At 39.3% G+C, this 13,161-nt stretch overlaps 1 protein-coding gene across 7 annotated transcripts in view; it reads right to left on the bottom strand.

Annotated features, from left to right (window-relative positions):
- ift80 (intraflagellar transport 80 homolog (Chlamydomonas)) overlaps nt 1-13,161 on the bottom strand; it is a 78,493-nt gene that overhangs the window by 43,756 nt on the left and 21,576 nt on the right. For all 7 annotated transcript variants that reach the window (XM_052110317.1, XM_052110316.1, XM_052110322.1 and 4 more), the window contains exons 10-13: nt 12,698-12,816; nt 12,528-12,602; nt 9,811-9,974; nt 9,428-9,492 (exon numbers count right to left, since the gene is read on the bottom strand). In XM_052110317.1, the coding sequence (XP_051966277.1) occupies nt 9,428-9,492; nt 9,811-9,974; nt 12,528-12,602; nt 12,698-12,816 (423 nt within the window). The remainder of the gene's footprint in view (nt 1-9,427; nt 9,493-9,810; nt 9,975-12,527; nt 12,603-12,697; nt 12,817-13,161) is intronic.

Here is a 13,161-nt window from a genome sequence, read left to right as displayed (position 1 = left end):
CAACTTTATGGAGATGCAGATTTCATTTTCCAACAGGACATGGCACCTGCACACAGTGCCAAAGCTACCAGTACCTGGTTTAAGGACCATGGTATCCCTGTTCATAATTGGCCAGCAAACTCGCCTGACCTTAACCCTATAGAAAATCTATGGGGTATTATGAAGAGGAAGATGCGATACGCCAGACCCAACAATGCAGAAGAGCTGAAGGCCACTATCAGAGCAACCTGGGCTCTCATAACACCTGAGCAGTGCCACAGATTGATCGACTCCATGCCACGCCGCATTGCTGCAGTAATTCAGGCAAAAGGAGCCCCAACTGTGTATTGAGTGCTGTACATGCTCATACTTTTCATATTCATACTTTTCAGTTGGCCAACATTTCTAAAAATCCTTTTTTTGTATTGGTCTTAAGTAGAGGTTGACCAATTAATCGGTCGGCCGATTAATCGGCCGATTTTTTGCATTTTTTTTACATAATCGGCATCGGCCAATATCCACGCATATCAAGCCGATTATTAGGCAGGTGCATCTGTGGGCAGCCTAGTGTTGTTGTGGAACACGTGTTCGACGCACACACTGCCCCTAGAGTCATTTTCCAGCAGAGTGAGCAGACCTCATCCAGTGCTAAGTTCCTTGGAGAAAACAGTAAGGATTAAATTTGTATAACTTCTTTATATTTAATTAAAAACTTTTGATATGTTACTGCCAACTTCGAGAAAAAACGCGACATGACGTTCGGCTACTTTGGATATTGATAGCGTAGTTGAAGTGGCATTATCACAGCAGAAGGGTTGCTATCATGTCACAATAAGTAAGCAAGAATTTTGCAATTACAGACAGTGAATCTGAGACTTTTATTTGTTCTGTTTGTGTGTCTTATATTTGAGAGGGTTGTCACTCAATGCAGAGAAATAAGTAATATAAAAGATACCAACGCGCTATAGGCTATTGAAGGACTGGCTTTGGTAAGTTCGGACGTTATCGCTTCTGTTGTCGGTACTGGAGAAATTAAGAAAATACATTTATTATTGCTATAAAGAGAAAGTTATTTTATCTCGCCAGCCATTTCTATGTATAATAATATGAAACCATTTGTCTGTGATGCAATTTAGCTATTCGCAGTCAGAGAGAGAGAGAGAGAGAGAATCTCGCTCACGCGGTGCCACAGCGAGCACAACACAGCCCTACATAATGAGTGACAGAACTAAACATTCAAACATAGCCTGGTTTAGATCTGTGATATTAGTCTGATTTTATTTTAGATTTGCCTTCCAAAGATTATAAAAATAATATTTATACATAAACCGCATTCTGTCTAGCACAACGTCCTTCCCTTCACAGCGGTACACTGACATTCCTCCCTAAAACTCAAACTTAACGTCAGAATCAGCATGATCGGTGATTGTTGTAAAATGCAGTCTAGCTACTGTTGCTAAATTGCGGGACCCGTTTAATAATAAATAGAGCGCAAGCTCCGAAACACACCGCAATGAGACAAGCAAAGTATAGGCTACTTTGGGTTTCATGTGCGCGTCTAAACGATTAACTACAAAAATATGTCAAAACGACCGGCTTAGAGATTCACTTAAACACAGATTATGTCTTATGCTGCGTTCACACCGGACGCGAATAGCGCGTCAAATTCGCGCCTACCGCGTCTAGTTATACGCTTGACCACTTTGAATCCATTCGCGCGTCAAGAGCGAAATTGACGCGCGTAAAAAACAAAAGTTTGAAGCGAAATTTACGCGCGTGACGCGCGTCAGAGGCGAAATCCGTTGACGGCCATCTTTTTACAAGATGGCTGATGTTGATCGAGCATTCGTGGAGAGAGTCACCGCTCTGTATTTGCTCTGGAGAGCAGAACAGCGGCGTATGGGTCGTCGTCGCCGTACTTGGGTCCACCAGACCCTCCGGAGGCGTTCCCAGTTCGGCGAATTTCATCATTTGCTCCAGGAGCTGCGCCTGAATGACGGCCGCTTTCAGCGGTACTTCCGCTTGTCCGCGCCCAGTTTGATGACCTGTTGTCCCGCATCGGGCGAGGATACAGGCGCTCTATCCCAGCTGCGGAGCGCCTGTCCATCTGCCTTCGGTTAGTAAATGTATATAAAATGTTAAATACAGTATATTAAATATATGTTAATTTACGCTATGCTAGCAATGTTTTTCAAACTGTGTGGTACGGATACCACTGTTGGTGCTCTTTCTAGTGATACTCAGTTAACTGCTGTAACGTTAACCAAAAAAATAAAATATTATTTTGGCAGGCGTGATAATGTCTCTATCTGTAAGCAATATGTAGTGCTCTTTCTAGTGATAACGTTACTCGGTTAACTGCTATAACCTAAAAATGATACTGTCATGTCTCTATCTGTAAGCAATTGTAGTAACGTTACTCTTTCTTTTGATAATCAGTTGGTTATTGGCACACTAGTGATTTAAACCATATACACATATACCCTTTTGTTTTGAAGATTCAAAACTTTGTTAAATTGCTTGCAAAATTGCTAGCAAACAAACAAATATGGTGCATTAAAGTAAAACAGACTGGTTATTGTATATAGTTGAATATGTAACTACAAGTGTACTTATAAAAATATTTTCTAGGTTTCTTGCCACAGGGGACTCATTCAGGACCATAGCGTCCAGCTTCAGGGTTGGTGTCTCAACATTGAGCCAGATCGTCCACCAGGTTGTGACTGCAATCTGGGACTGTCTTGTGGAGGAGTACATGGCTGTGCCCACCACTGATGACTGGCGTGTCTTCAATTACCGCCTCTCCAGAGCCAGGCGCGGGACATGCTGGAGAGGAGCCACTGCCAGGTCTGGGTCGGGTTGCGGCCAACAACTCCTCCAGAGAGGCACTCCGGGTGAGGGATGTCTTCATGGCACACTTCTCGGCGGAGGGAGCAGTACCATGGCAGCCGACGGAGTAGCGTTTGAAGTCCTCCTCATGACTTCCCCACAACGGCTCTTTTAAGAGCCACCCACAAACCTATAAAGAGCTAAACTATCTAAAAATAGTCCATTATTAATATATTTTGTATTTTTTTTCCCAGGTTGTCAGCCCCAGTTCCAGGATGTCAGGTCCACAACATGCACATTTATTAAGTTGAGACTTTTTAAAAACGTCAGGTTTTCCATGGTAGTATATCAGGTTAAATTATTTATTTATTTTTGTTTTGATGATAAATGGAGCCAGCCTCAAAAAGTAATTAACCTGTCCTGTGTTTTTTCCTTATTCAACACTGTCCAGACACTAATGTTGGTTGTCTTTACATTACAATAATAATGTTTCATATAATCTAGATTTAGATATGGAATAAATAGCAATCAATACAAAATCAAAATATCTCATATATTGAAATCAAGTTATGTGATAAAAGATTTGCTTTGTTTGTGCATTAGAACCACACCAGGCATTTAGTCATATTACAAAATAATTTATTGAGGCCAAACATATGAAGTAATTTTAGGTATAACATTAAAAAACATATTTAGGCAAAACGTAAAAAAAATTATTTAGGCAAAACATATAAAATAACAATATGAACTGAAAAAAAATGAACAATATGTGCACACTATTTACATTAAGAGACAGGAACAAAAAGGACCTCGCTTGGAAGGTGGAAGAGCCACAGGGAATGGCATAGGAGAAGAGGAAGGAGGGCAGCAGGCAGCTAGGCTCCTGATTGGTTAACGCGCGCGAATTGACGCCAAAGTTCAGATTTTTCAACTCGGGCGGCAGACGCGAATTGCGTCAAACGCGTGAATGCACAAAATGCACCATTCACGCGTACGCGCCAGACGCTCAATTCGCGCGAACTTGACGCGCGAATGAGGCGTATTCGCGTCTACCGCGCCAGCGCTCTACGCCTCATTCGCGCCGCAGGAATTTTTTACGCGCGTAACGCGTCTTTGCATTGACTTAACATTGAAATCACTCGCGCCTGACGCGCTATTCGCGTCCGGTGTGAACGTAGCATTAAATGGACGTAGTTATGGAAATAGTTGGGGAGAAAATATGCTGCATCAGGAGCCAGTTAGACTCGGTCTTAAAGGGGAAGCTGTCTATTAAACATGTGACGATTGAGCCATTACTGTGAATCAAACAACAAAAGGCAAAGAGAAAATCACTTACAGCTCTTGAATGAATAACTTCTGCATTAATAAGGATTAATCTATCTATGATAAACTATGCAGTGTTATTTTACAATTGATAACTTTGTTAGGTTTCTTTTTAGACCACACCTGAACAGTAATGTTAGTAGACCTTCCTGAAATTAAATCACTGTGCCTATATAACGTTTATCTTTGTGTAATTGTTTATCTATTGTTTAATATATATAACAAAAAGAACCGTTAAGAATACCGTTAAAGTACCAGATCGATAAGCAGTATCGGTAAGAATAGTAAGACCATTAAAACCTTACCGATACCCATCCCTAGTTATGCCTGTGCTTCTCTTGGATGCTCTGAATATTGGATTACGTGTCTGGATTGCCCCTTAATTAAAGCTGCATTTGGATCTCAACCTTCGTGTCTCGGAGCAGTTCGTAACACCTGCTTTGTTTATTTAATATATATGTTATACATTATTTATACAATATGTTTTTACATTACACATTTTTTATTTAAGTGTACAAGTGCATATTGGTCAAGTGTTCAATAAATGTATTTGTTAAGAAATGTTGTCTATCTTAAGTAATTATTTGTGTTACATTTTATCTTTCAAATAAAAGGTTCAAATAAGAGGTTAAAAAAAAGCACATATCGGCCAAAATAAATCGGCAGCACTAATCGGCCGACCCGGATTTCAAAAGATCGGCATCGGCCTGAAAAAAACAATATCGGTCGACATCTAGTCTTAAGTAATATTCAAATTTTCGGAGATACTGAATTTGGGATTTTCATTAGTTGTCAGTTTTAATCATCACAATTAAATGAAATAATCATTTGAAATATATCAGTCTGTGTGAAATGTAATATCCAAGTTTCACTTTTTGAATGGAATTACTGAAATAAATCAACTTTTTGATGATATTCTAATTATATGACCAGCACCTGTGTGTATATATATATATATATATATATATATATATATATATATATATATATATATATATATATATATATCAAAATAAAAAATATTCAGATAATTAAAATGCATTACATTCTTGTAGCAGAAGAGTTCATCATTGATAAAACAATATAAAAGTGGCTTTAGAATACAATGTATTATTTACTACCATATTATTGATCATAAGTCAATCATTGGCAACAGTTCACAGCAATTTGTCAATCAGTTGGAGATTTATTATGAGGGCTTGTTTAAGAGCCCGTCAATGAACACCTGCGTCAGATATTTTCTATTTTTTTTTTTAGAAACAAGCCACATAGTGCACAATACTACAGATATATTTTACAATAATGCCAAGACATTATATTCATTACATAGTGCAATGCTTTTCAATGCTTTGGAGTTGTTGGAGGTACAAAGAGGATTTAATTAATATATTTAAAAATAGGGGCAGAGGGGCAGATTTATCTTCAGCATTACAAAGGAGCAAAGTGGATCTATTTCAGGAGCATGTTTCTTAAATAAAGATTGACTGGGTAAAAACGGTGTAACAGTTTAAAGGACACCTCCTTAACCTTGTTGGTAATTAAATATTTGTGAGGTAAAGACCATACGATAGGGTGACCTTACTATTATTGTACTAGGTGAATAAATATTGATTTTATATTAGATGTATTTTTGCAGTGATGTTAAATGTTAATGACGGTACCATGAACGTCACTCAGTTTGGCATAAGCTCTACGATACAAACTCATTTTAACAGCTCAGACCTACTCAATGTGAATATAATGAAGTGAAAATAATAATCTAATCATTAAAAAGCACATTTCCAAATAAGCACATCAATTCCATTATTAAAGACTAGAATGATTAAATGCGATCTTACCAGATTTAGTGCATCTTGAGTTAAAAATTTTTTGTCTGATCTGGGTGCTTCGAGTAGGGCCTTCTCATTCATTATGACTGTAGAACTCCTGGCAGGTGTAGGTGTTCACTTTCACCAGGAGTTCACTTTTGATGAGGTCCACAGATGCTCAGTTCCTTGTCTCTGTCCACGCAGAGGTCATCAATGAAAACACCCTCTCCATGAACGCGTTGGTGACAGAATGCTCAAAGCCAAAGATTTCAGAGCTGTCATGTTTGGGGCACTGAACTGCTTCAGCAGAGCTGTCCATGAATCTTCGGTGGGATACCATGCACTCTCCTTTTTTAGGGTCACCTGTAACTCCGGATAGACCCATTTTTCTGTTGCAGTTTTTTTTTTCCAGTGTTTTCCCGCTCTAGCAAGAAAAAAAGGCTGCGCTGCGCATGTTCAGTGTTTTCTGATTAACTTATTTTATAGTGATTTTGTAATTAAAGGACGATGAAATAAAATGATGCCGAAATAATAATAATAAAAAAAAAAAATTATACAGACAAAATTTAAATGCAGGACACTGCTTATGACTTGAGGGACGCGGGACAAAGCTTCCGATTTCGGGACAGTCCCGCAAAATACGGTACAAGTGGTCACCCTACCATATGACCTGCATCAGACATGCTTGTGTCGCATCTCGGGTGTGTTGCATCTTAAAAAGAAAATGTTTAGGTCACTGTGTCAAGTTAAATATAGTTTAATACTCAATCTTTAAACACATATTAAGATCCCTTAGTTCGCATTTGAACCCTTAGTAACGCATATCTGTTGTTTTCTTCACTGTATAAACTGTGTGTTGCTCACACAGCTGAAATTTCACTTACTGCCCTCTGGAGTATACAGGTGGTACTACAAGCATGCGATTAATGCGTACATTTTTTTAATGCATAATATTTTTGTATAATTAATCGCGCGTTATTAACGCGTTAACTCCACAGCCCTAATTATACATATATACACAGTGGGTACGGAAAGTATTCAGACCCCCTTAAATTTTTCACTCTTTGTTATATTGCAGCCATTTGCTAAAATCATTTAAGTTCATTTTTTTTCCTCATTATTGTACACACAGCACCCCATATTGACAGAAAAACACAGAATTGTTGACATTTTTGCACATTTATTAAAAAAGAAAAACTGAAATATCACATGGTCCTAAGTATTCAGACCCTTTGCTGTGACACTCATATATTTAACTCAGGTGCTGTCCATTTCTTCTGATCATCCTTGAGATGGTTCTACACCTTCAATTGAGTCCAGCTGTGTTTGATTATACTGATTGGACTTGATTAGGAAAGCCACACACCTGTCTATATAAGACCTTACAGCTCACAGTGCATGTCAGAGCAAATGAGAATCATGAGGTCAAAGGAACTGCCTGAAGAGCTCAGAGACAGAATTGTGGCAAGGCACAGATCTGGCCAAGGTTACAAACAAATTTCTGCTGCCCTTAAGGTTCATAAGAGCACATTGGCCTCCATAATCCTTAAATGGAAGACGTTTGGGATGACCAGAACCCTTCCTAGAGCTGGCCGTCCGGCCAAACTGAGCTATCGGGGGAGAAGAGCCTTGGTGAGAGAGGTAAAGAAGAACCCAAAATCACTGTGGCTGAGCTGCAGAGATGCAGTCGGGAGATGGGAGAAAGTTGTAGTAAGTCAACCATAACTGCAGCCATCCACCAGTCGGGGCTTTATGGCAGAGCGGCCCGACGGAAGCCTCTCCTCAGTGCAAGACACATGAAAGCCCGCATGGAGTTTGCTAAAAAACACCTGAAGGACTCCAAGATGGTGATAAATAAGATTCTCTGGTCTGATGAGACCAAGATAGAACTTTTTGGCCTTAATTCTAAGCGGTATGTCTGGAGAAAACCAGGCACTGCTCATCACCTGTCCAATACAGTCTCAACAGTGAAGCATGGTGGTGGCAGCATCATGCTGTGGGGGTGTTTTTCAGCTGCAGGGACAGGACGACTGGTTGCAATCGAGGGAAAGATGAATGCGGCCAAGTACAGGGATATCCTGGACGAAAACCTTCTCCAGAGTGCTCTGGACCTCTGACTGGGCGAAGGTTCACCTTCCAACAAGACAATGACCCTAAGCACACCACTAAAATAACGAAGGAGTGGCTTCACAACAACTCCGTGACTGTTCTTGAATGGCCCAGCCAGAGCCCTGACTTAAACCCAATTGAGCATCTCTGGAGAGACCTGAAAATGGCTGTCCACCAACGTTTACCATCCAACCTGACAGAACTGGAGAGGATCTGCAAGGAGGAATGGCAGAGGATACCCAAATCCAGATGTGAAAAACTAGTTGCATCTTTCCCAAAAAGACTCATGGCTGTATTAGATCAAAAAGGTGCTTCTACAACATACTGAACAAAGGGTCTGAATACTTAGGACCATGTGATATTTCAGTTTTTCTTTTTTAATAAATGTGCAAAAATGTCAACAATTCTGTGTTTTTCTGTCAATATGGGGTGCTGTGTGTACAATAATGAGGAAAAAAAATGAACTTAAATGATTTTAGCAAATGGCTGCAATATAACAAAGAGTGAAAAATTTAAGGGGGTCTGAATACTTTCCGTACCCACTGTATATATATATATATATATATAGCTTGAGCGCACAAATGGTGTACTCCATGTCGTTGGATGAAGCAGCTGGTGGAATATTCTAATACAGGCCAGAAAAGTACTGTGGCAGTGCTCGAATGATCTGTAATTCACATCACAGTACCGAGAACTATTCTTATAAGAGCTGCCAGTATGGTGTCCCGTTCAAGAAACAATCAGGTGTAGGGCTGTAGGAGAACCGCCACAGATTTTTTTTCGCTTTGAGCAGTGCCTTATGGAGCACATGCACAGTCTGATAAATGCTCCTTCACGCCTTCAGTTCATTCTATGTCTACAGTGGTTCATATTATAAAATCATTCTAAACTGTAATGCTGTTTTATAATGTGATGTTTTTTTTCCTTTTGCTTCCGCGGCATCTTTCTCTACACATTTACAGCTGTACAGCTGTAGTGGACTTTTTCTCCATGCACAAGTATGCTTAATGCATGTAATTACTAGTGAATAAGACCCAATATATTAAGCTAAATATTGTAAGTGACGTTTTTCAACAGAAGCACATACCATCAATTAACAACTTCAGAGCTCATGATAGTTCTGTCTTAAAGGTTTATCAGTGATCCTTAAAAATCAATTCCTCAGTGGTGTAGTGTGCAAGTGGCTTTAGTTTGTGTATTTGACCCTTTGTTTCTAGCATCTCACTCTGTCTCTGTCATGCACATAAGTGCCCCAGCACTGCCGCGGTTTTAATTTAATTCAGAATAAATTCTGCATTTTTGAGAATAGAATCAGAATCGTTGGAGAAAGAACCACTAAAAAAATAATAGATCAATATATGATGTGTCTGTGTGAATACCTTGTGAATGAAAGGTTTGCTGTCACCGATGGCTTTTCCTGTCAACGCCTCAAACAGAAAGACAACTGGAATAACACAGCAAAAACAGGGACAGCAAAGATTGAGTGTTTGAAACAGACAATGACTGACCACAAAACTACAACAGGAACACCATAAATCATTATAATACACGTATTACATGTCTCTCTGGAATACTTGATTGTGATTGTTTGGCATTTGGTGTAATGACACTAAACAGCCTGTGATGTTCTCCATAGATGTGCTAGTTTCATGTCTCTTGCATCAATTCTTACATAATAACAATTTACACTCATGTCCATTTATTGATTTCTTTGGTAAATAACCGTGTAATAAGCGGCTCATGTGTTCGTGGACGTCCACACCTCGTTCATCAGTGGTGTCCCGTATGGCGATGGTGTCATTGCTCAGAGAGACAGACTGTGAGTTCAGGATGTCCATTCTCATGCCGGGACTCTTAGGAGACGACACCAGACGGCCCTCATACGAGTACACATACACCTCTGCCCCATCCACCAACAGGAAATACCTGCAGCAAAACAAGCAAAACACTGAAACATCAACAATTAACAATTTCCATGATAGCTGGACAGGGTTTCCACTCTTTTCAAGCCACAATTTTCCAGGACATTTTATGCGCCCAACAAGTGTAATATTTAAGCAAAAACATGTGTCCATTTAAATCGAGCTTTTATTTAGCCGTTTCTGTGTGTTTTTGACAGAAGTTTCTCACCTCCAGATAAGCAGTATGCTCCATGGCATAGTGTGATTATTAATCCCTGTAAAGGAGTAATTTAATTAAATAAATACATAGTCTGTATGTGCTGTGGCTTGCTTCTGTTTCACCAATATGTTCAGATTTAATAACAATGTGTAACAAATTCTGAATTTTTTTGTTCCTGGGTAGTACGTGCTATTTCCTAATTGCTTATGCCTAAAAAGTATAGAAAATTGCTATTTTTTCCCACAAACTTTGCTTTAGTGACCAAGACAGTGATATTTTGAAATGTACCAATTTTCCAGAACATTCAAGATAGATTCAGTGCTGAGTAAACTTGGAGTAACTTCAAGAACTTTTCAGTAATATAAATAGTAGTATAAATACAGGGGCCTTAAGCCTTCTTCCCTAAGCTGTCTGAGGTCAGAGGTCAAAGGCGGTGTCTTCGACAGACCACAGATAAAGAAGATCCTGGAGTGCAATGAATTCCCCAAGAAGCTCACTAATAAGGAGAAGGCGGCTTGGAACAGCTTTGTTGCAGTGGTTCGGGGCTTCCTGGGCAATCACAAGAAAATTATGTGGAGCTGGTTAAGAATCTGTTGAAGAACTACGGCACAATGGGCTGAAGGATGTCCCTCAAAGTCCATATCCTTGATGCTCATCTTGATAAATTCAAGGAGAACATGGGAGCGTACTCGGAGAAGCAAGGGGAGCACTTCAATCACTGAACATTGAACGCCGCTACCAAGGACAGTATAACGAGAACATGATGGGAGACCACGTTTGGGGGCTGATTCGTGACAGTATACAGTATAATCGTAAATCTCGAAAAACTACTTATTTCTAAATCTTTTGAGGTAATTTTTGTATAAATTTAGTATAAATACATGTTAATTCATATGTTGTTTGTTTCTGACTTTATGTGAACGAAAAGACAAATTTCTCAATTAAAAAATATCACTGTCCTGGTCACAAAAGCAAAGTTGGTGGGGAATAATAGTCATTTTCTATACTTTTGAGGCAAAAGCAAATAGGAAATAACACTTACTACCCAGAAACAAAAATTGTGTTATATAGTGTAATAGTGACCCCTTCTGGAGATGTGAAGTCAACAAATGAAAGTCTAATGTGCTATGAGTGAGTCACTGAATCATTTGAAATGTTCACAATCAAAATCTGCCAAGAGATAAATGTACTGTATCATTTTCCTACAGTATTTAAACTGCTGAACATGACTTTAATCAGAAAAGACAACAATAATAGCGTAATAATCATTTTGAGTTTCAATGATGTCCTTTCATCATTGTAAAGTACATTTCACATGAGTTGAGTCGAGGCGTCAAATCTGCTAAACACAAGCGTCAAGCGGTGCTTTGTCCTCCACATTAGGGTGCCTACACAATGACTAAAGTTATGCTGCGTCAGAGAATGCTGCGAATGCACTGATTTCAAAGGGGATGGTACGTCGGAAGGATGAAGAGGGAAATTATGAGATGTTCAATGTCTCTTTCAACCATTTAAAAATATTTAATGTAGCTTTGTACTCTCAAAGACATCATTTGTGAGGCAAAATATGTGTGAAAAACACTTTGGTGTGAAGTTGGAGCCGAGGTTGTGCTGACGCGTCACTTCATAGATTTCAATGTATTCGGCAGCACTGACACAAGTCAAGTGACATCCCCTCAACGTGCAGAAACATCAGTCACTTTTACACATTAATAGCTCTTCCGCCCTTTTCTCTCAATGATGAACAAGGTAGACTCACATGCCGATGCTGAACGAACAACATGCCCCTCTCATTCAGTCGGTCGGTTCAAGTACCAGGTCATTCAGTTTGTTTATGAATGAAGTTTCACGAATGACGCTTCTTACTTTGCATACGCCGCTGAAGCAAACACGATTAGCCGTAGTTGTAATAAATCGTGAGGGTGTAAGCGCACTCAACCGCTGATGTTGTTTCACAATGTGCAGCCGTCAGATGTGGAACAATCTGACTTATTCCGCGTCAGATCGTTACCATGTTTTTGTGCTTGTAACGGAAACCTTGCTAGCAACAGTCAAATGGTTATATTAATATTTTCCAGGACAAATCATTATTTTTCCAGGACATTTAGGTATTTTTCAAATATTCCATGACTGGAAAACTGCATTGCAAAATTCCAGGTTTTCAAGGATGTGTGGGAACCCTGCTGGAATCAAAATTAAAGAGCATTTAAGAGGTGGACAAACATGGACAAAATTAGCTTTCAGCTGAAATATGCAATTCAAATCTACAGTCTCTCTCTTCCAGTCAAATGCTTTCTATGAAATACATCTAAAGAAAACTGAGCTCATCAAGGTACTTCACAGAAGTTAAAGGGTCACCTCTCGGCCTGCAGTATAAGACTAACTGTTCCCTCCTTTAGCTCAAAGATCAGTGGGGTATTCCAGTTCTTCACACTGAAACACAAGAGAACAGTACAAATGACATGAGAGTGAGTAATATATGACTGTGTGTGTAAGTGTGTGTGTATAAGTGTGTGTGTGTACAGCACCTGTAGACGTAACACTGCAGAGAGGTGGTGACCACCAGATGAGCGTGAGCCAGAGATGCTTTAATGACTCGATCCCTGAACTCCACAACATCCACTGCATCATTTAATACATTCCTCACCTGTACAAACATACAATGATTAAGATCACAGTTAAACATATGACGCTCATGTGAAGATGGTTGATTACATAACAGCATATAATACATTATTAACATATGTGTGCAGTTTGCATGCCTCCTTTGGATATGTATGTGTTATTAATGATCATCTAAGCATCTGAAGCCCTACTTTAAAGTTAACTATCACTATTGATTATTTTTGTAATCCAGTACTCTTACTCTTACTCTTGGATTGTGTACATATATAGTAAAACCAGAAATTAGGTTCCTCTTTAGTTTTTCCACTACTAAATAACATTGAAAGGAGTATTTCCTTGCTGTGGTCACTTTTGCCCGCTCTCTGGG

Source organism: Xyrauchen texanus, chromosome 38 (assembly GCF_025860055.1).
Source record: "Xyrauchen texanus isolate HMW12.3.18 chromosome 38, RBS_HiC_50CHRs, whole genome shotgun sequence".
Classification (NCBI taxonomy): Eukaryota; Metazoa; Chordata; class Actinopteri; order Cypriniformes; family Catostomidae; genus Xyrauchen; species Xyrauchen texanus.
Note: the sequence above shows the minus strand (reverse complement) of the source record. Positions and strands in the feature narration are given on the sequence as shown.